Genomic DNA, 23,282 nt, shown 5'->3' on the forward strand with positions numbered 1-23,282 from the left:
AATACTCTCATTACTAGATATTTTTCAGATGTTTGATTTGTTGTTTATACAGCAAAACAACCAAAAAGTCATACACAATGGAAAAGACACATAATGAATCCACATGTGCAAGTTATTTATTCCCAATGCAACTAGTTTGGTCTCAAACACAAACGCCTTGAGATATTTTATATGATTATATCTTTACGATACAACAGTAGTCTAACGTCTTATTTTGACAGCCGTTAACATTAGACTATTCTGATTCAACCTCCTATTTGACCCAAAACAGACCTATTCACTGGATTATTTACTTCAGCTGATATTCAAACATGTGGAAGTAAAAACATACAGTAAAGATGTAGAGTTTTGTACACCAGAGGAAAATGGAGAGACATATCCAGAACTATGCAATTAGCAGCCTTTGTCATTTATATTTATATAATAATGTCTATAAAATTGATATCAGGTCAGTCAGAAAGATAAATTAGTTTTTCTTGTCTCTACAATTGAAATCAAATATCAAACTTTACTCTGGCACATACTAGACTTATTTTCCTTTTAAATCACTATGTCTCTGAGGAAACTTCTGGCAACACAGCAAAATACGAATTTTCTCAATATTAATCCAGGATGATAAATTAACAGCAGCACGATTTGCGGGAAAATGCAGAAGACGTTGACGGAGTTATTGACGGGAAGTGAAGGTAAAAGAGGAAACTTACAAAATGGTTTGAGGCAAATTCGGAGAAAGTGGAATAATGTGACCTTTCCTTACAGAAAGTAAGTCCCACAAACCTTTGGCAGGACGGTGTTTGCCGCTTTTACGTGTTTGGCCTTTAAGTTATATTTGAAATTAAATTATCTACTGACACAATAAGCATGTTCCATTCACTTCACATGTACAGACAGCGCTGCCACACACTTTAGCATAATATGTAATTTAGACTATCCCTGCTTTCCCAGAAATCCATTTGGTAAGGGCAACCAGCCATAGGTGCTGAAAAGAAGGGCAGAGGTGCTCTCCTCAGACAGAGGAGGAGCTCCCTGCTCCTCCTCCCACTCCGTCTTCAAGTTGGTTTCATCAGATTTAGCCTCTGTGTATCTGTAGTCATAACAGTGAGGTCCGACAGAGGCTAATGGCTTCTTACTTGGTCCCTCTACCTCAGGCAGGACACTTTCACATAGGCCATGTGAGTGAACATGTTTGAGAGAGGGGAAAGAGACAAATGTTGGGATTGTGTGCTATGTATCCTCCTGCTATGCCAGCCAGCTGCTGTTCGCTTGCAAACCTTGGCACAGCATCCACACAAAGTTCACACACCACTGCACAGTTGCACTAGCTGAGAGGAGGGGAGGGCGGGCTGTGTTTTGGTCGACCCAATTTATTCGAGTGAAAATGTAATTAAAAAATAATTTGCTTTTAGTTATTGTCACTTTTTTAATCCAAATATGACCTGAATTCCCCTTCAGAGATCTTGGATTAAAACATTAGCTACTGGATTACACTAACTTTAATATATTAATGTGTTTAAAATTAAATAAAAGGATTACTGTTAGATTCAAGCCTGAGTGTAAACTTTCAATTTTGTGCACAATTTCTAACTAGGAGAGCTTCATTCCCTTGTCAGTGCTGACACTTGAAGAAAAATGACACTACGCTGAAACTGAATTGACTGATTTCTCTATTTCTGTTGTTACTCTGACTGAAGGTAGCATTTCAACATCACTGTCATCCATCACTGCCAAATGTTTGAAAATACTTTAGTGTGCTTTGCTGAGACAGCAACCCCTGTGTCGCACTAAGGTCTTAATCTACTGTTTGTGCAAGTGAAACCACATAAAAACATGCCAGAGCTAAACTGTGTTTTCCAGGTAAAGCACACTTGAATTTAAAGTGTTCAGTTCAACTTGTGTCACTCAACGACAGTGAGTTAACGTTTGCTCTCACTTTTACTGTGGTGAGGATATTGCTATAGAGACCATCAAAGAGAGACCCCAGACACTTTGGGTCAGAGAGTCTATTTAGAACTTAACAACCCACCTCCTCTCATGCATCAATCCGTGGACGTTTGTCTTCTCTTTCACTTTAATGAAGAGGGTAAACATTCGGGAAGGGATTTTTCCATTGGCCTTTCACTCGTTCCACCATCTGCCATTGTGAGAAATTGTGAGAAAGCTTCAGCTCGGTGTAGCTGGAAGGAGGGAAAAACCTCCTCCTGTCTGCTCAGCCGTTGTGCTTAAGAGAAATCCAGCCGATTTTCCACAAATTCCAAGCCAGTGTTACAAAGATCTGTGCATTCTAGAAACTAGTAAAAGCTGCCAGTCGTCTTGGCAACAGCTTATTTGGGTTAATTGTACTTGCCTATTAAAATGTATATGGTAATGATTTAAAGTACCTAAGTTACGCTTTTGGTCTTCTAAACTTCAACCGATTTAGTTTATGAAAATTACCCTTAAAGACATTTAATTATCCATGCAGTTTCCTGCAAGAATATAACAACATTTACATAAATTCCTTTTGTATCTATTAAAGCTATAGTTATAGCGTCAACATTTTCGTGTTGAGTGGCCACATGAACAGAGAAGGGGAATAGAAAATATGTTATGTTGGAGCTTAATACTATTTGTGCTAGAACTTCTAAGTGGCAGTTTTCATCAGTTGTTGAAAGCTGAAATAAATTACTGCAATACCATAAAATTGCATAGAAATATTTGTTTATTTTTCTGTATTTTGACATTAATGGAACATAGAGAATCAGAGAGTGGTTTAGAGAAGCATGGAACAAAGAAAGGGTGGGACCACATCCTGCAGACTGGACTGTTTTCATTTCCTAGACTTTTGGATTGATGCATTTAAGGATTTTGGCTGTTTACTTTTTCCATAAAATTCATCCTCGATATGCCGTCTTTGATCCAAACTTTCTATTACTCTAACAATCTGAGTGAAATGACCCATGTCACAGTATATCGATACCTTTACTCCATTTTCAAAACTAATTTTGATAGAGAATTTTTTGTTTTTGCCGCAGATCAGTTGATATGGTTGACGTGCACTCAGTGAACCTGATGAATGTGCTATTTACTATGTTTACATCAACCACCTGCCTCTCAGATGGCCCAAGAATTTAAGTGCAGTCTTTATAAAGTGTCGTACCAGGCAGTAGAGTGAGAGGAAGGGCCACCAATCATTTCTAACTAAACAGTCTACATAACCCCGGACCTGGATGCTGGGCTGTGCATGGGAGCGCAGGCTGTTTTAGGCCCATTCAGTAAATACTTCAGACACTCTCAAGCTTATCTTAGTCCATCAAAAAGGGCATGAACCAGGTGAGACCCTGCTGACTATCAAAGCACTGAGCTTTCGGCTGGATTTCAAATGGAGACCCAGTGAAACCTGCAGCCCCCCCTGCATTTTCTGTGTATGCATTCACATTTCAGATAACACATCAGGTAATTACAGCATCACTGATGTGATATACTTAAGCTTGGTATTGATATTCTGTTTTACTCACAGGTGAAAAAATCTATAAAATTAAAAGGGCTTTTTAAATACACAAAAAAAACTGAATAACTCTTTTATACTAAAATATTACAAAATGTCAAGATTGCAACTCAAATATGATTTTATGCTGCATAGACAGTGATTTTTGTTGGTGAAAAACTACTTTGCAACCTTCAACCATCGCTTCTATTTGCCCTTTCTACACCTGCTATCATGCTTGATCAACTTTTACTTACCAAGTGAATCTCTGAAGATTGTAAACACCAGTTGTTCCAGTAAGGTATTCATAGTAATTACAGACTTCCTGGACATGTTCCCACTCAGTGTGTCGCTGAAGTGCTAACGGTGGCATTTTCCTACCCTACTGCATTCACTTGGCCTGTGTAACTGTGCCAGTCTGTCAGAAGCAGTGTACATTTGGATCCACTCACCAGAGACTAAACAAGGCACACAGCTGTTGTGTCCCATTAGTGCTGCATAACTTTATTTCATAATCAGCATACATACTGGGTGAGTGGCTGTTGTCTTATTTATTCCCAATCAGCCTTTGGTATTTTTATCCGATGGCGTATAGGAGGCTGCTACTGAAGAACTGACTGATTAAAGTTTCCTTCTTCACAATGTGATGTAATTTTGTGGACGTGAAGCATAAACAGGGCTTCCTAGAGTATAAACATGCTGCTCTGAATATCTGGAAAGCAGTCTTACTATTGGACTGGACTGGGCTGTACTTGGATGTGGATATCTCAGTGGATCCAGCTGGGGGTGGGCCCCACTTAACTGGCCTGTTTGAGGCTGCTCTGCTCTCTCTGGTTTGCTTGTTCCACCGTTGACAGAATGATTTGTTTGGTCTGAACAGGCAGTTTTCTGAACTTAACTGGGCTGCAGTTGCCTGGCTGTGTTGTCACTTTTATTTTGGTTTTGCTGCCTGATTTGGGGCCGTTCTGTGCCGTGTTGCTGAGCACCGGATGAATTCCTCCAGCTTTGACAGTACCTGCGGAGTGTAACAGAATTCCTTACTGTCGTCTCTGCTTCACTTGCATGTGGGGCTGTCCAGGTTGCTAAAGCAACCATGACAGGCATATTCATAACCCATTACACTTTTACCCTGAAGCACATCCACAAACCGAAGACTCCAATTGGTCATGATACAAACATGTTAATGCATTTTTTTAGCTTCCTATGGGACAGAAAATCGGCAGGTTTCACAGTTCAGGGTAATTTATTAAAGGAGACGCATTATGTTCATATTCAGGTTCATACCTATTAATTTTAAGTCATTATTTTAAGAGGTTTAAATTTTGTAATGTTCAGAAAACACATCACTTGGCTCATACTGTAAATTGCTGCAGCTCCTCTTTTCAGTCTCTGTTTGAAACGTTTGGTTTTAACTCCTGTCTCTTTAAGATCTAAGCCCAATCTGCTCTGATTGACCAGCTAGTCCACTCTGTTGTGATTGGTCAACCGCTTCCAGCCTATGCTCTTGCTTTACCTGACTTTGTGAGGGGCCTTGCCAGACAAACCGCTAGACGTGCATTATGTAAGGCATCATGATGTCATGTGACATCCAGATTCCCCTGAAATATTGACCAGACAACTGACAAAATGTTTCTGGAGGAATGTTTTCTGTGGAGGAGAGGAGCTCCTTTCCTGCAGGCTTTTAACTTTGCAGAACTTTGAAAAAAATGCATAAGAAAGAGCATCATCATTCTCCTTTAATCAACTGGAGGTTATATAACGCTGCGATGATACAGTGCAACATCCACAGTGCAAATTTATTTAAATTTGTGGTCATTAAGTACTTTATTTGAATCATTTATATGTTATCGTCTATCTGCTTATATATAAATTCCATATATGAGGCGGATGTTAAGCACTTCCTGATCTTTCTATCAATTACAGCTGGCTCATGATCTGGTTGAGCAGATTAACCCTGTTCTGTCCCACGAGCCACACACGACCACTGAGCTGCTGCTGGCCTTATAGTGGAGAAATATACTGGTAATGTTACTGGAGCCAATTGTGCTGATAGTGAATTCAAGTAATTCACAGACAAAGTTATTTAATTGATTTGCATCCTTGCGTGAAAATATAGAACAAAATTATGTAAAGTAATTTTATTTATGTTATGCTTTTCTTGGATCTAATATTTTATATGATCACTTCTAGTTTTAAAACACAAACTAGCCATACTTTGATTTTGTGTGTGTGTGTGTGTGTGTGTGTGTGTGTGTGTGTGTGTGTGTGTGTGTGTGTGTGTGTGTGTGTGTGTGTGTGTGTGTGTGTGTGTGTGTGTGTGTGTGTGTGTGTGTGTGTGAGATTGAGACTCCTTCCTCTGGTATCATGGTGGGAAGCTGAACAGCTGGGCGCTAAGCAGCTTTCACCATCACAGAATCTGGATGTCCCAGTCATCGTCCTACCCCCACCCTCGATCCTGCGCTCCTGTCCTAGACCCCCACCCCCCAGATAGCCCTCTCTGTTTCGCATAAAGTCGCAGAAAACCCTCAATCACTCAATTCTCTCCAACTGCAGAACATATACCCACACCACATATTCAGTGGGGGTCCAAAGTAAGACCATGTTCTCATTCTCATAAAAGAGAGCAGGAAAAGGGTCTCAGACTTTTGAGCCGACTGAATATAGATGTGTGTTAATGATGACACCCTTTAAGATGAGTAGTGACAGAAGGTTGTGATACTTCAGTAATGTGTGTAAAGAAAGACGGGACGACAGCAGGCAGACAAGCTCTTTACTATAAACTTCTAAATCACAGACTGAGCAGAGACTTTATCTCTGTCCAACAACTGTGGTTGTATTTCTCTCTCTGCCCCTCTCACACACACACACACACACACACACACACACACACACACACACACACACACACACACACACACACACACACACACACACACACACACACACACACACCTCTGATAAATGTGGTCACATTTGCCTGTTGGCACTGGGCCATCTGTCACACACAGACTGAGGGATCCAGCCCTCATCCCAACAACCAAATATAGTCAACTAGAGCAGCAGAGCACGCTCGGACTGATCCCCGCTGTACCACAGCCAACCCAGGTCACACACTCACAATACTTATAGGACAATAAAACACGATGGCTACCTTTTGTTGGCGAGAAGCAGAAATACCCTCGTTAATCCGACCCACAGTAGAGAAAGTTGCTCTCTACCTGATCTGAGCTGCTATTCCAAAGCATGACGTTCTTCAGTTATTGTGCAGTAACTGTATTTTGACGTTTCTGTCTTTCTCTGTGTGTGTTCCAGAGTGCCGTCCGCTGCCTGTGGCATCCAAAACTGAACCAGATAATGGTGGGAACTGCGAATGGACTGGCCAAGGTCTACTACGATCCTTTCAAAAGCCACAGGTATGTGCTATTTAGACCTTCAGGGGAATGTTTAGTGTAATGTTCTTTATACTGATCACCAAAACCACCAACTGTCACTTGGAATCTCTTCTAACCACCAAAACAATGGATGTATTCTACTGAGCAGTACTGTCTCTGTAGCCTTAGCTGTGCCATAGAACTCTATAGAGGAATTATCTACACAGGAAGTGTTGCAGAGACAGGACATCTGCCCAACTGCACCACTAACTCACATTAAAAATGCTGTTGTGAAGTTGGCAGAGAAAAAAATATTTGACCCAAATGTTTCAAGATATTTCTCAAGTTCAACATCTGCTTCTGTTTGTCAAACTAAATACCAGGACTGGATCCTTCATTGCTCTTCCCAATCACTAACATGTCACTCAGTGCATCCCTATGCATCACTCTATTACTTATTTTTCATGCTTTTTGGACAACAATTGAGTTAATCTGCATGATTGTACAAATAATATTAGGCTGAGTTTGCCTACACCTGTTAGTGTGATGAATTTAAATTAGTATTATTATTATTTTTTGTTTTAGTCCTGTGTCACACATCCTTGTTAGTTTGTATAATATTTAGTAAAGCTCATCCTTTTTAATGTATACTATAGTATACTTAATAGAATTAATTTCAAATTCTGGGAAGAATTCAGGTTATATTGAAAATCTATCTATCCAGTCAAGGTTAGTTGTATTCTTACCAGTAGTTTAATGCCTCTTTTCTTTCTTCTTGTTTCTTCCTCCAAAGCACTGATATTATCAGTGTTAACTTCTATTAAATTACTCCAAGTCCTCACAAGTTTTTATATTTTATTTAATATTTTATCTTGTCTTTATATATCTCATGTTGAGATATTTAGTGTGTAATGACGTTGAGTCTGTATCGTCTTTGTCATGGAAGAAAGGTTGTTGAAGAACATAATTAGTTGTAGTTTTCCTTAACAAAATCAACTCTAGTTTTAGTCTCTTCAGGTGAATATAAAAAGGGCTTATCCCTAATGTCTTGTTTTCTATGTGACACCTTCAAACAGCATCTTTTGTAACCAACTGGCTCTTTTCTAGAGGGGCGAAGCTGTGTGTGGTGAAGAGCCAGCGGAAAGAGAAGCACACCGAGATCCTAACACAAGATTACATCATCACACGTAAGTTGTTGGTTGTCTGCACTTGCACACACACACACACACACACACACACACACACACACACACACACACACACACACAATTTTATACTTACAGTACCTTCCCAGGATAACAGTTTGCCACTTAATGAACTTTGATCCTAATTCTTTGCTCTCTTGTCTTTTCGTGCATGGCATGGCACATCACCTTTTAATCAGTAAACAATCAGTGAAGTGTCTTCTTCAAAGCCCTGCAGCAGCTAAGTTCACCTTGAGCCACTAACCCACAGTGCTCTCCACATGCCAGCCGCCTTCCAAGTCCATGACATGACCAGCAGAGCATATTCTAGCGTGTTTCTCCAAACACGCTACCTCTTTGTGTCTTCACTCTCTTTTTCACACACAAACATGCAAACACACTACCTCACACTGGCTTTGTGAGGAGAGTGTTCAGAGCTTTCACGGGCACATTAGCTGATGGAGTGGAGTGTGGATGAGCGGATCGACAGCCGCAGGGCGACGTGCCACGCAACGGCCATGAGGTCCATGTGTTCTGCAGTCACGGCAGATCACGCTAAGGGCAGCCACCTCTCCCACCTCTGCTGCGTGATCTCCTGCTAGTCCACACACACATACACACACACTACACCCCAATCCGTCATCCTGTCATATTACCAACACACGAGGCCGCCATCTCTTCTGTGCGTGCCTCATAGTGCTTTGTCCCCACGCTGAAGTCATGAACCTACAGGAACCGGACAACTGCCAACACGTCGTCCCTGATTGGCTGCTCAGACCCAATTCAGACACCATTTATTGTTTGGTCTGCTGCAGCCGTTTCAAACGCATCATGTGATTTCATCGCCATGCCAACAGGGTGTGAAGAAGGCAGACATTTTGACTGACACAAGCAGTGAGTGACGCACTTGATGCCCTGGCACTGGAAAATTAGAGGGGACAGGAAACAAGTGATGGCCCATTGAGAAAAGCGAGGGAATCTGTTAACAGTAACCTTTTTGCTTAATGTAGCGTGGAGGAGAAGAATTAACACTGAACAGCGACAGGGCTCCTGAATGGAAAATCACTTTATCTAGCCCTTTTTAAAAAAAAAGTGTCTCTTTGTAACCCCCGAGGATAAGAGCTGAGCGCACACTCGCTTTACACAAACGGCCATGCACACACACACACTCACTCTCACACACCTTTTGAGGGCAGTCATTCACACTTACTCATGCACGCGTTCACTCGCACACTCGTGGGTTTAAGTGCTGCGGGCCTTTATTGCGATAGTGTTCACAAAAGTGTGAGGAGTAATTGTCTGAATCTAAACATGCGGGACATAATGAATATGTTGGTGTGCACTATGGCAGAAAGAGTACACAAATGGAGAGACACTGCCAGAGATCAGCAGGTGTGTGTGTGTATTTTGGTGCAAACCCAAGCACCTCTTTCGTGAGGTGTAGTAGTAGGTGAGATTGGGCCGGTGAGTCTTGGCGCCTTCTGAAAACACACGCAGCTTTGCATTACTGTCATCGTCCGGGGTTGCTTACATGGGCTGCAAACACCGAACATATTTTCAGATGCCCTGCCCGCTTATTTGCGCGGCTGTGTGATTTGATCTTGCAGTTTAGTAACCTAAGCAACTTGATTATCCGTGTTTACTTTGTGCTTCTCCAGCTCATGCGTTACCCATGTTCCGAGAGGCCCGACAGCGGAGTACACGGAAACAGCTGGAGAAGGACAGACTTGACCCCAAGAAGTCGCACAAGCCCGAGCCTCCAGTGTCGGGACCAGGTAACCTATTTTTTTATTTGTTTGTTTTTACTTTGCTTTTATTGGTGCATAACATTTAAAACAATATACCATAAAAAGGAAAATATAAAGGATATCGTATCTATATCCCTAGTCGACAAGGCATGTAATGTGCAAAAACTAAATACGGTCATTTTAACATGAATAAACTAAATGGTTTCGGTTCTGTAACTGTTCTTTAAAACATATTCTAAGTCATGTTCATTGGCAGATGTAGGCATGATTCTGTTTGAGGCAAATGTACAAATCCACACTTGTTGATGTGTTCAGCATGATGCAACCCAGCTGAAGTGGAGAGCTTTCACAGCACTGCTCCCACTTGGCCCCTCTAAGATTCATTGTGGCCTGCTGTTGCCTCATATTTCTTAACTGCTGGGACATAATGATGCATTGTCGACTTTCTCTGGAACCCGTTTTCAGTGTGTATGTATTTTTACACCAATACACAAGTCCACAAATACCACCCCCATGCATATTCATGATAACAAATCAAGCTTCATTCCAATAGGCAAAAGAGCCAGACAGCGTTCCTTGATTTATTGTGTTCCAGCTGGCTTATATCTTTTCACTTTCACTGTTTCTTTTCCCACTTAGTCCCTCAGTACTATGTACTTACAACAGTCCCATGGTTCCACAGTGCAATAAAGTGCAAGTTTTTGTTTCTCCGATTGAACAACGCTGTTTAAACTGTCTCCTTGGGCAAATAAAATGTTAAGCAGGTCCCTGTCATGAAAATAAGTTTGACCGCTTGATAGCATGCCAATGGTCTTTAGATGACAGGCTGTATTTATATTGTTTATCCTCAGTGTGAATTAACTCGCATAAGTGCAAGGTAATGCTCGGTGGTTGGCAGAATGCTTACAAGCATTGGAGAGAGGTGCCTCTTGATCCCCAAACAACCCCACGGCCCCAGTACAGCAGGAAATCCCTGCGTGTTAGAGTCTGTGAATGTACAGTATTGATATGTGCATGTGTGCGTGTCCCTGTCCCAGCCTTGACCTTTTTAAGACGACCATAATAATGTCCTCTCTGGAAAGCAGGACATTTTTTACCCCCTGAGGCTCCATTAACTGTAGTAAAGTTCAGCCAGCAGCATAGACGCGCTCCAGCTACAGCAGAGCTCACTGCAGCTCTTTGTGAAACAAGAATGGAGCAAATGCACAAAATCGACCCAAAGTCATAAAAAGCTCAAAATGTGATAAACTGCTCATAATTACAAAACTGTTTATAACCGTTTTTGTGCACATCTTATTCTGGTATGAATTATTTGTATCTTTTTATATGAAAAATATAATCCAGTGTTTAATGACCTGAAATATAATATACCAGCATGCTTCAGTTTTGTATTTACAAACACTATTAATGCATTTATTGTTATCTGTCCATGTGATTACACAGTTGAATGAATCTGATGCTAAGTGATACATAGAGATTATGGTAGATTAACACGTGATGACGTCATCTGGTAGCAACGACCGGCCAATAGCAGGCTGCCATGTCAGTCCTCACTTCATTAGTAAATGTCAGGCCTTTGGGTAAATTCAATTTTTACTTTATTACATCATGTGGGTTTTAAGAGGTACAGCAGTGTGAATTTCTGACTGTCAATGTGGTCGTAACTGTAGGGGGCGCCAAAGTTGGGAATTTTAAATTGTGTTTTTCAAAATATAAAATGATTGATGTATGTAACAAGCAAGCAAACCAACAAATTCTGTAATCCAACATTCAAAAGTTGTGTTCCTTTTCCATATATGTGTCTAACTCGGTGATCCTGTGTGGTGACAGGTCGTGGAGGCAGAGTCGCAGCTCACGGTGGCACGCTGTCGTCGTTCATCGTGAAGAACATCGCTTTAGACAAAACGGATGACAGTGACCCACGAGCAGCCATCCTACGTCACGCCAAGGAAGCTTCAGAGAACCCTTACTGGGTCGCCCCGGCGTACACACAGTGAGAATAACTGCTATTTTCATTTGTAAACCTTCACACCCCAAACATCAACCTCATTGTGTCTCAGTCACTCATCTTCTCTTGTTTCTTCATTAGCAGTCAGTGTAAGCTGAATACTCTGAGTTCCTCTCAGGGTATTGTGATAGTTCTTGGGTTTCTTCCTACTGGTGTGACACATGAATGTTTAAAGAGCTGAACAGTTTTACAGTAATGGGCAGCTTCAGATCACTATCGCACTCAGACAGCGACAGTATGGAAGTGTGGAACAAAGCTGCGAGCCAAATCAAACAGATTCACGTACAGTGCTGCAGGGAAACGGTCTTTTGCTAAATACTAGTGATGTAGACATCAGGTGACATACTCCACTAGCAACTCGTTCTTTCACAGGCATTAAGGTGAATAGTCTCAAGTTGATTCTTCAGAAGAGCAGCACAGTGAAAAGCAGGTCTCTACTGGCTCTGAGTTACCGTCCAGTCCACTGCTTCATGTCACATCTGAAGCCCAAACTTTCTTCAGCCTCAATTGGCCTGAATAGTAGAAATAATTTGTCTGAGGCACTACAATTTAATTAATCGTGGTTGTTTTCTTTAATCTTCACTTCACTGCTTTGCCCTTGTGTTTGTGAATCCCTTCAGGACCCAGCCCGAGCCTTTGTTTGCAGAGGAATCGGAGGAGGATGAGGAAGCTGAGAACGAGCCAGAGTGGAAGAAACGCAAGATCTGAGAGGTTTCGACTGCACTTCATTTTATATCGGATAGTTAACAGGGTGAGCTTGTGGTTTGGTTTACTGCACCACAGCCGCAAGGTTTCAGGATCAATCCTATAAAATTGAGTTACTGTCAGAAACTGTGCATATGAGCATCAGTTAAATGACTAAATTGTACAGCGTCTGTCCTCCCTCCTGGTTTTTGATTTTAACAGTGTATGTTTGCTTCTGTTTTGAGCGTCAGCACATAAATGTGCAGGCATCTGAACTTGGCAAGCGTCATATAATCTTAAACAGGTTTATTTTCCTTTCATTTAAATTCATCAGCTTTTGGAAGAAATTGGATTTTTGTGTCTGTTTTGATTGTACGGACTTTATTTTCTATCGTTTCTATTGTCCTCACACGTCTCCAGAGTTGGCTAATGCCTCTTGAACCAGCTCCAGATTTTGTGGTCTGGTTCTGTTCATGAACTATGAAGAACAGTCTCCCACAAAAGTTTGCAAAATACAAATAAATCAGTTTTACTTTGGAGTATTTTTTTAAAGGTTTACTGTTTTGTTGAACGTGATACACAGAAGTTCATCCAGGTATCTGATAGTTTGGGGTTTTCTACATACTGTATTCCACCTCGATATAAGGAAAGAAGTATTCTCTTGTTTAACAGTGATACATTTTATCCAGAGTGAAATCTGAAATGGAGTCTAGTTGCTTTCATGCCTAAGTTTTTAACATTAAAAGTAGGTGTGGCCACAACTATACATTATGTGTTTGTTGCATTATTGTTGCAAAAACATAATGATGTGGAATTTCTCTTTCTGTTCAAATGCCTCGAATGCCTTGCACAGTGTGTGTCTTAACTGAGGGAGAAGTCCGCCCGCAACATGCAGACCTAATGAAACCAATGTTTGAGTTCTTTACACATCTCTCTGGAATGAAACCTCTACCCATAACGTGCCAGTGTTTAAAACACAGCATGAGTCACATTGTTCATGTGACTCATTGAATTTTGACTTGCGTGACGACAGGAGCTCCCTGTGACATCTGATGTTACCTTTCAATGTTAAGACGTGGAGAGTCTCAACACTCTGTCATCGAGCTGGTGTTTGTACTCTGCGACTAACAATAGGAGAAACTGTAGAATGATCCCGTGTCATTCCCCGGCCCACCAAAATTACAAGCAGACAACCGAATGTCTGTGTCCTGGCAGACGTCCGCTGGCCATAAAATCTCGATGAGGCAAAGAAATACCAGGACAAGAAATATGGGAGTGAGTGCAGTGAAAGTAGAAAGAGGGAGACTGGTCTTAATGAGGGAGAAGATCCTCTCCACCATTTAATCGCCCAGTTGGCATCAGGAGAGCTTGACCTCCACTGACACTAAAGATGCAGCTCAGACTTATTAAAGGCAGGGATGCAAGGAACAGAATCTCTGTTGCAAAGCCGTATTATGTGTGCTTTTACTTTTTGCAGATTTTTTAAAAAAAAACAATTTCACTTCAGTATATTTCTAACTTAAATATTTAACTTAATTTTATTTAAATTCTGTTTCGTTAGAGTAAAAACAAGCACCACACGATGACGTTATGATTAAACGTTGGAGAACACAACCTATGAAAATGAAATCAGCAGCTGCGTCAGAGAACAAGCTCCTGATTTGATGATGCACCGCGCGGCGACCACGCCCCAAATCAAACACACCTGCCGTGTTGCGTAACACACAGGTGCATGCTGGGACTGACAAAACGCTGAGACCCTCACGCTGTGTCCTTCAGCAGGACGTAGTGGAGACTTGAGGACATATTGACGTTCAGACGGGTGTGAGCAGCTAATGACTTCAACTCACTGTATAGAGGAGAGCGTCATTAACTTCTGCGTTGCTTAGCGATGTAGTGTTCTGCCTTATACATAAAGGTATGTGGACACACTGTGCTGTCCATGGACTCTCACTTAAATATATTATATGCACAGGCTACAAAGTGCATGACTTGAATTTATTGGTTGCTTTTGGTGCAGTTCTAACCTGGAACTACTTATCTGCATTGTAACAGTAATGTACATCCACCTGGTAGCCTTATATCACTATTATCACTATATAACAAGTTTAAACCCCCCACTATAAAGATGTAAACAATTAATTTTACTTCTGCTTAAGAAAAAAGACATGTTGAAATATTTTAACTTGTGCAGTTTTCCAGTTCTACCTCCCAGTTTAACCGAATTACACAAGATTTTCTCACATCCTAAAACAAATGGGCTCCGTGGTTTTCAGCACTTAACACCTTTTCTTTAAGTCGTTAAAATGAGGATGAAAACAAGTCTTCAGAATTGAAACAACTTGTTCTCAGTGATGCAAGAAAACGTTAAGACATGTTGAAATACTGCATTATTCTAATTGTCAGTACTTTGAGGCCTAAAGATTTGCAAATGGACATATGGACTTTTTTTCTATGACAAGAATAGAAATGGACTTTCCCCTATATAGCTCTTGTAGAGCCTCATCTATACATCGCATACACACCTTGAGCCCCTGCTCACTGACTCACTGTCTGCACCTCTGCTGCCGTTTTCTCATCAGCATTTACATATCTTTCTCGCACAGTGGAAACATTCGCGAGCGCTTTGATTTACAGCTCAGTGGCGCTTTCCCGCTCGCTTTTGTTTACTGTACGACCCTGGGCTGGCGTTCAGGAATGCAGAACAGGAGGGGACGGCCGCAGCGTACAGGCCATCGCTCAAACCATCCTCCATTTAACCCACATTTTCACCCCCAATTTTGCACAATGCTCGTGTAAACACGTCCCGGGCAAAATTAGCCCCATCTGGCACCGGAGCCAGTGTTGTGCATGGCAGGATACCAGGAGACACAGTCATTTAATAGAAACAAGTTTAATTCTGTAAAAAGTTATAAAATGAATATTGTACAAAAATAAAGTTTGCCGAGAGCTTTGGTTCTGTAACACAAAACAAGTGAGACGACATGACAGGTTTCTTTCTTTTCTTTTCCCCACAGAGGTGTTAAAACACATTAAGGAGCGAACACAGAGGAAATCCCTTCTTCTTATATTAACACTGAGGATTCCTTCGCATCTTCATCTTTTTTTGCTTGTTAACCCTTGCGTGAAAACGAAAAGGACTAATCGCAGAGGAGCAGTTGAGCGAAAACAAAGTGGTGACGATGAGAGGACGGCTGGTCACAGTTTACACACTTTAACGTATGGTACGTCGAGGAGTGGCGAGGTGCTCCGAGGCTTCTGGGAAATCTCCTAACTGCACATTCTCATCTGGAAAGGCTTACGCACAAATCAGTTGTTAAAGGGGAAGATGATCCAATTGATGAGGTATGCTGCGATAAAAGCTGGAGTGTTTTTTTTCTCCCTCTATGTAGTATTTGGCCTAAATTCAGCCTGATGCAGTGGATTTGTTCTGTTTGCAGGGGGATTACACAGTAAAGCTGGCTTGCTTGCTGCTGGGTGGGCACAGATACCTTGGTCCCTAATCCGTGCTAACATCAAGACCTACCCGAGGGCTCTCTTTGTTCCACTTAAAACCACGGGTCTCGATGGGCACAGCAACATGCTTTTAAAGAGCCTCCTGTTTTCCTGGATGTGTATTTCTGCTCGAGTTTGGGCATAAACTCGACTCGAGTTCTGTAGAAAGAAACTGAGCCGACCCATTGTCTTCATATTCTCCTGTGAAAACGTCTGCTCTTCAGATATTTACATCAGTTTACAGTAGCTAGATCGTCCTTAAACTGCTGTCACCAAAAATGCCTCTGCCGACGGGGATATTTGGTTAAGACTCAAATGAGAGGATCGCTTTCAAATCCCCTTTTCAGGGAGTAAGACCTGTCTGTCAGAGCCGAGACAGAAACACAGGCCGCCCCGTGAACTTTAAAGCCTATCGGGACGGCAACCGCTGCAAAGCCTTTGCTGAGACTTGGTGCGAGGCCAGAGTGAGGTTTCGGGTAACGGACGCTGATGGGCAGCTATTCTAGCAGCTTCTGTACTCCGTGACTCAAAGGATAGTTCCTGAAAGGCACCTGCAGATCCTCAGAGAGACGACTGGTGTGACATTGGATCTATCCTGGATTATTTCATTCGGATGACTTTGCAAATAAACAGCAGCCTCCTTGTAAACATACAGTAAAACGATGTGGATGATGAGAGAGTCCCCCGACTTCACGTGTGGGTGAAAATGAGGTGAATTGTCTCTAAATAAAATAAAAAAAACTACCCTGCCGTCCCTAAGAACACTCCACAACAACAGATCACTTCAATCTACATCTTCTATTGGTCCCTTCCTCCGTCTCTTTCTACACTCCTTTAACTTTTCCTATTTTAGACTAATTCTATTTTCTGGACTCACGAATTGAGAAACCCTGGAATCTAAGTGAAGCCAAGAAGCCTTTTTAGGATTGTGTGTGTTTAGCAGTTATGGAGTAAGATAGTTGTCATGAGAAATTGCTCCACTTTGGCACCGTCCAGGACAAACAAAGCGTTTAAATAAATAGGAAAACTGACATTTTCTTTCATAAAATGGTTTGAAATAAATAACAATAAGTTAATTCCATCTTAATAAATATACCTCTTACACACACGTGTATATATATATATTTATATATATATGACTGGATTTTATCTGAATGCGTTGCACCAAAAAGTCTTTGCTGAAACCCGGTGCGGTATTTCTCTTATCACTTGGCTGTGAATGTAAATGTCGATAGCCAGACTGAGCAGTGGAGGTAAATCTGACTGCAGCTGACCAGCAAATATTTGACTCCTCAAATCTCTGCGTCCGTCCGCAGTCTTTGGAGGAGGTGAAGGAAAACTTTCACTGTAAAATGAATTCTTCAGGAAAACGAGCCAAAGAAAGTCATTCGATTTTCTCCCGTCTTTAGTGTAACAGTACTGATTCTTCTGCGTTCTTCTGGTGAACAGCTGATTCATGTCTGCTTGTGTCTGAACAGTCACACACTGCTCAGGGCATCTGGACGACTGAGTGTGAAGAGACGATTCCCTTCCTCTTCCATCCCTCTCTTTGTAAAGGTGATCCTTGGTTCACTGACGCTAAGTGTCTGTCATTGTCGGTGAGGCCTCCTCAGACACAGCCACACTTCCTTGCAGAGTGCTTCTTCAGTGTGTGATACACAACGTTGTCGTCCAGGAAAGACAAGTCGTCGTCGAACGAGATCGGTCGACAGCAGGTGCGGGAGGGCGTGTCCTTGTCCAGCTTCTTGTTGTGCGTGAGGTTGTTCAGGATCTTGTCGTAGTTGGTCTCGGCCTCGACGCAGGGGCCGCTGCAGTAGCGGAAGATCAGCTCCTCCTTAGTCTGGTAGCCCAGCCCCAAGTCCGTCACATTGAGATGGACCTCCTTCAGCAAGCAGCCTCGGGTCTGCACCGATATCCTCTCCCGTCCCCTCTCGCCTCGGCCCCCTTTGCCACCTCGGCTGCCCCCTCGCCCCCGGCCCCGCCTCCTGTCGCCGTGTCCTCTCCCCTCGCCCCTGGCGCCGCCCGTGTTTGCTGCTCCCCTCTGTCTCTGCTCCTTCCGGCCCCTGGAGCCGCCACTGGGATCCGACGATCTCCGGAGTCGGCCGATGGTAGCCTCGATAAAATCCATTACGTCGTCAAACTTCTCTGGATAGAGACCCGCGATGTCATCTGGAAGATACAGAAGATACAATAATTTTGTATTACATTTTAGTAAAGTTGGACATATACACAATATACAAAAACATTTTTTTTCTCTAGTGTCTTTGTTTTGTCTTTTGTATTATTGCAGAATGGCATCATGTACTCAGTCATTCATTCAAAATTTAAATATCAGTTTAAATATATGAAATAATACAAGTATTCACTTAATGGAATAGCTTTTTTTTAAGGAAATTTGATTATTTGCTTCATGGCAGAGAATTCGCTGAGAAGGTTTACACCATTCATCTGTGCCAACAGCCCATTAGCTTAGCTTAGCACAAAGACTGTAATCAAAGGTAAATGACTAGCCTGGCTCAGAGTACAGTTGAAAAACCATCTGCCTACCAACAACTCTAAAGATAACTGATTATATCTCATTTGTTTAATCCGTACAAAAACCCAAGTGAAAAAAATCACAGCTGCTCATTCTTATGTTGAATGGAAACATAAGACACAACTATTGATCTTTGCATAATAATTCTTTGCCAGAAAGTGAATTTGCGCATTTCCCAAAAAGTACAAAGGCAGATGTGTGCATTGCATGTAGAACTACAAAAACGCAGTAAAGAATACTGTACGTTGTTGTTGTTGACTCAACATACTCGTGGTCAGCCAGCATGTGGACGGTAAAGTGTCCAAACACATGCACGGACATATATACAGATAATGTCTATAAATACTCAGAAATGTGCAGATCAGCAACCGTGCACGATGATTTATAGATAAGTCTCGAGCGGAGGAATGCACAAAGAGTCCAGGGTAGTTCTAGTAAAGGTGCACGTGCCCTGATTTAACTCCTCTCTCTCCTCTGAGACAACTCTGGGGAGGATGATTAGGAGGGTGAAGGTCAGAGGGTGTTGTCAGTTCAATTTTCAGATTTGCCATAAGCCAGAAAGAAAGGAAATATATGCGTGTGAAATAACTACTTCATCAGGTTTCTGTTTCAGTCTATTAAAGCAGTTTCACACATAGCGGTTGCCTGTATTGATAAAGTACACACAGGCCAATTAAACCACCAAGAGAGATGCAGTGTGACATCGTACTTCAAGTCATTTCAATCTATGACGGATGCACATTTAGAAAGCGGAGACTTCAAAGTCTGAATAAAAAAAGGAATCACGTGCTTTGAGTCGTTTAGACGGAGCAGATTGTAGCCTGCCTGAAACTCAAAACATGCAGCGGCACAGCTCTGCACCATCTGCTCCGAGCAGGACTGACAGAAAGCCTTGGACCCTCCTTTGTTACATGTTGATTCCATTAAGGAGATACGTCGCTCCGACTCCGACGCCCGCAGGTCTGGCAACGATAAACTATGTATGAAGCTCATGAAGACGTATTGTTCTGAGATTAAGTCAATTACCCGGAGTCTAATTACATTAGCGTTGTGCGTGCACGTGTGTGTGAGTGAGTCAGTATACGGTTGTGCGTCGTCGTGCCGTATGTGTGTCAGCAGGGTGTGATGTCTGGCAGGTGGCGTTGTGGTCGACGCCGGCCCCTTTGTTGCAGTGTCACCTATCTCTTCTCTCTTACCTGTTCTGTTCTGGCCGAGCGCCGGCCTATTGTGTGTCACCTGACAGGCAGGGTGGCTACAGTGTACACCTGCTGACGGGCCGGACTGGTGGCAGCAGACAGAGGGAACTCGTGATGCAACTTGTGCATAGTAAATACTTGTTTTTTAAATTATCTCTAACACGTTCATTGCCTATTTGTGCAACTGTTGTCGTAGATTTTGTGTGAAGTCGTAACCGCGTTCTGACTTTACACGCAAAAACTAAAGACCCCGTCCCCACTTGGAGCCACAGTGTTGTTTACACTATTAGTGCATAGTTAATGGTCTTGGGTTACACAGCAGATCAGTGATGTCACCGCGGCTCCAAACAGAAGATGAGGTGGCGGGACAAACATTCGTCTAAATGTTCCATTCCTTATCTAGTTCTTGGCAGCATTTACATCTGCGTGAAGATGATACAACGTCGCACTGATCCAAACAAAATAAATTCCTGCCCACTGTCGCTGTTGAAATGAACATAAACACAGAACTCTCTCTCGATGTGTGAAACTCCCCCGGTGTTGTCCAGCCACTGCCCTGAAAGTCCCTGCGACCTGCTTCGCTTCCAAACACGCCATGATTCCTGACTTTCTGACAGACGGGTAAACATCGGGGGGGTCTCTCCAGTCGCAGAGGTGAGCGTAAACACAGGGAGAAGGGAAAACACTTGGAGCTGGTCCTACTTTAATTCATTGTCGCTGGCTTGTTTTGACACCACTCTATGTAAACCACAGCAGCAATAAAACACAAATTAAGATCTTCCTACTGATAACCTGCCCGACTGAGAGCGTTATCAATGAGGGACTCTCCACTGGTGGCTAACCCCAGGTGCATATCACTTTACACGCTGTTTCTCAAGTGTAATTAGTCCAGGAAGGGCCAAATTACTTGTCCCGCAAAGCAACTGTGTTACAGTCTGAGCTGCCCTGGTTTAAAATATACGTGGTGTCAAGAATCAACACATAGCTGTGAATGACAATAAGACAAAACAAATGTGAGATTTCCCTTCTCCCCTGACGTTTGAATGGTTCGGTGCATGTTTTTCGCACAAGCCAATTACCAACCATTCAAGTGCCTCTCACAGGGACATCACACCACAAAAGATAGCTGTCAAAACACAACCGTGGAGCCTTACATTGATTCTCCATGGAGATCTCCTGCAGGTTGTGGTCTTCGCGCTGGAACGCTGGCTCTTCGTCCTCCACAGACAGGGACGTGGAATCACTGTAGCTGCTGGGGAAGTAAGTCCTCTTGGCGGGCTGAGTGTTTTGGTAGAGAGGCCGTGTAGCAGCAGAGCTCAGGAGCAACAAACACGTGGCCAAAACATCCCATAACTTCATCTTAGACTCAGTTCCTGTGAAGAAAGCTGTGAAAAATAAATCAGAGGGGATGTTTTATTGGAAACAAAGTGATAAAACTAACTGGTTAGAAACAAACTAAACATTAGAACCAAAAAAATTCCTAGCGTGCTCTGGGTGCAGGCCAACTTTTGTTTGTAATGAAGTCATCAAAGTGATGTGGCCAGAGCGCCACTGACTCATTCTATATTAATAACTATGTGCCATCATGTCAAGAGACTTTGATCCACACTTTGTTCTGTAGTGTTGCTGTAAACATGAATATCAGTGTGAACCTACTATAAAGAATGAATCAAAAAATTACTTTAATGTGCATTATGAAGTCAAGATATCCTCAAAATATAGAAGCAGAAAATGGAGAGAATGATAAAACTAATGCGTAAAACTGCGTAAAAGTGCCGCATTTTCCTGAAAAATTACAAAGATTTATGATTAATCAGCAGCTCGCTATGTACTTGATTGTTTATTTATTTATTTGTCAGACTGTGGGATTATAAGATGATACATTCCTGCTGCTGTGATATCAGGAGGGTGCGCCTCTAACACACACACATACATACACACACGAAATGCGTTGGTTAAAGCACGCACCAAAAAGATTGGCACCGATAGCCTAAATAATGGTGCGAGTTGGCCAGATGGCGATCCCCAAAGCTTACGTGACTCCGTCTAATGGCATGTTGAGTCTGCAGTAAACCTAAACAGCCATGCATGGATAAATACTGGGCTTTAACATGCAACGCAAAAAGTCCCAGCAACTGACATACACAAGCACAAGTTGCATTTTCCGTGTCGGTTTGTTATTTCAGCGAGAACCACTGGAAGTGAAGCGCCTTTTTTTTTTTTTGTACTTTACGCACAAGATAATCGAAGGATATGAAAAATGTGAAATTGTGCAAACATTAAGGCTTCGCTTACTTTAAATACGGCCCATGCAGCCCTGGAACTCGCTCGGCTGTTGGCGTTAAAATCCAAACAGTAAACGCGACTCATTGAGTGTCCCGAGCTGATTCAGCTGCAATGAATCGTTTCAGCGGCCGCAATCCAAAACTAAAAGTTCCTCGAAACGTGTTGAAATTCAGTCTGTGTCCGGGAATAGGGAAAGGGAAATAAAGCTGAGACGGTGCGCCAGGTGTGGGTTGCGTGTACTCCGATCCAGCGCACCGACCGAACCATGCGTCTGTCCACACGTTCGGAGTCCAAAGGTAGGTGTTGAAGAGCGCCCACCGAGTGCCACTGCGCCTCGCTGGCTCCAGTTGCAGTCGCTGATTAATTGGATGCTACGTTTCCACGTTGGAAATCCGAGAGAGATCCACCATCTCCCAGTGAAAGGAGTCCAATGAAGACATCAGCGTCTCCAGGCGCATGAGCGAGGCGCAAAAAGGTGTCCGCTTTCCCAGAGGGAAACAAACTCTTCTCTGCAAGCAGCAGCAGCAGCAGCGTGGATATATCCAGGAGTGCGTTAGAAACTCATAATCGCCAACAGTTTGCGGTATCTCGACAGGGTTCACAGCACAGATGGGGGTGTTTATTCTCCATTTTTCTCTCCAGGTCAGGTAGTGTCTATGCAGCTCGAAGGGTTTCCACACGCGTCCTCCTCCTCATGCTGGACTGAAGCGGGACAGATGTCTGCGCATAACAACGCACCGCGCGCAGAGGGCGGTTTGGAGAGATTTATAGTTGTGCGCTCTGACGTTCGGGGGCAGTTGGTGTCCGCCCCTCTTTTATAGATTCCCCCTGCAAGAGCAAACAGTGAATAACAAGAGGTCCGCATGTCTGTCCCGAACCACCCCTGGAGCCCCCGTTTGGAGGAGCGCGGTTTTCAGATGTCTTGGGGATTATGTCACACATCCTGATGTCCTCGGGTTAGATTTCAGTATGCGGAATGCGATTTGGAGATGTTCTGTTGCGATGCGTGTTTCCAACCCGATCCGCGCGCTCTGTGCACACCGGTGTCAGGTTCCGTCTGATGGCTGCACACATCTCAGATACGAGAGTCCCACTTCACCTGCTATTTACCACAACGTGTTCAAACCCCGGGCGAGGAGGCTCCCGGAGGACACCGTGGTTTGTTGTAATAACCCCGTTTGCAATGCGCTCCACTCCAAACGCATTAAAAGCTCACGCGCAACTTGGATCGAGAGCTCGTTCAATGCGCAGGTTCTTGTCAAGGTGAGCCCGAGGCGACACCTGCACGCGCGAGCACACACACACACACAC

At 42.9% G+C, this 23,282-nt stretch overlaps 2 protein-coding genes across 2 annotated transcripts in view; one reads left to right on the forward strand and one right to left on the reverse strand.

Moving 5' to 3' along the window:
- Positions 1–13,224, forward strand: part of LOC118125419 (WD repeat-containing protein 70) — a 35,318-nt gene extending 22,094 nt beyond the window's left edge. Inside the window, exons 14-18 of the mRNA XM_035183950.2 lie at positions 6,776–6,876; positions 7,942–8,021; positions 9,677–9,793; positions 11,597–11,759; positions 12,395–13,224. Coding sequence (XP_035039841.2) covers positions 6,776–6,876; positions 7,942–8,021; positions 9,677–9,793; positions 11,597–11,759; positions 12,395–12,482 — 549 coding nt within the window. The 3' untranslated portion in view covers positions 12,483–13,224. The remainder of the gene's footprint in view (positions 1–6,775; positions 6,877–7,941; positions 8,022–9,676; positions 9,794–11,596; positions 11,760–12,394) is intronic.
- A 2,108-nt stretch (positions 13,225–15,332) lies between these two features.
- On the reverse strand, positions 15,333–23,005 carry gdnfa (glial cell derived neurotrophic factor a). Its single transcript, XM_035183964.2, has 3 exons — positions 21,981–23,005; positions 20,840–21,070; positions 15,333–18,122 (listed from the first exon to the last, which is right to left on the reverse strand). Exons 2-3 carry the CDS (start codon positions 21,042–21,044, stop codon positions 17,563–17,565), a joined length of 765 nt encoding a protein of 254 aa, XP_035039855.1. The 5' UTR covers positions 21,045–21,070; positions 21,981–23,005; the 3' UTR covers positions 15,333–17,562.
- Positions 23,006–23,282: the final 277 nt, after the last annotated feature.

The sequence above is a fragment of the Hippoglossus stenolepis genome, chromosome 18, assembly GCF_022539355.2.
Source record: "Hippoglossus stenolepis isolate QCI-W04-F060 chromosome 18, HSTE1.2, whole genome shotgun sequence".
Taxonomy (NCBI): Eukaryota; Metazoa; Chordata; class Actinopteri; order Pleuronectiformes; family Pleuronectidae; genus Hippoglossus; species Hippoglossus stenolepis.

Excerpts from the sequence above, each read along its gene's own strand:
- gdnfa (XM_035183964.2), bottom strand. The coding sequence starts at position 21,044 with ATGAAGTTATGGGATGTTTTGGCCACGTGTTTGTTGCTCCTGAGCTCT. Across the intron at positions 18,123-20,839 it reads GATCTCCATGGAGAATCAAT|ATGACATCGCGGGTCTCTAT; the intron begins GTAAGGCTCCAC and ends TGTATCTTCCAG.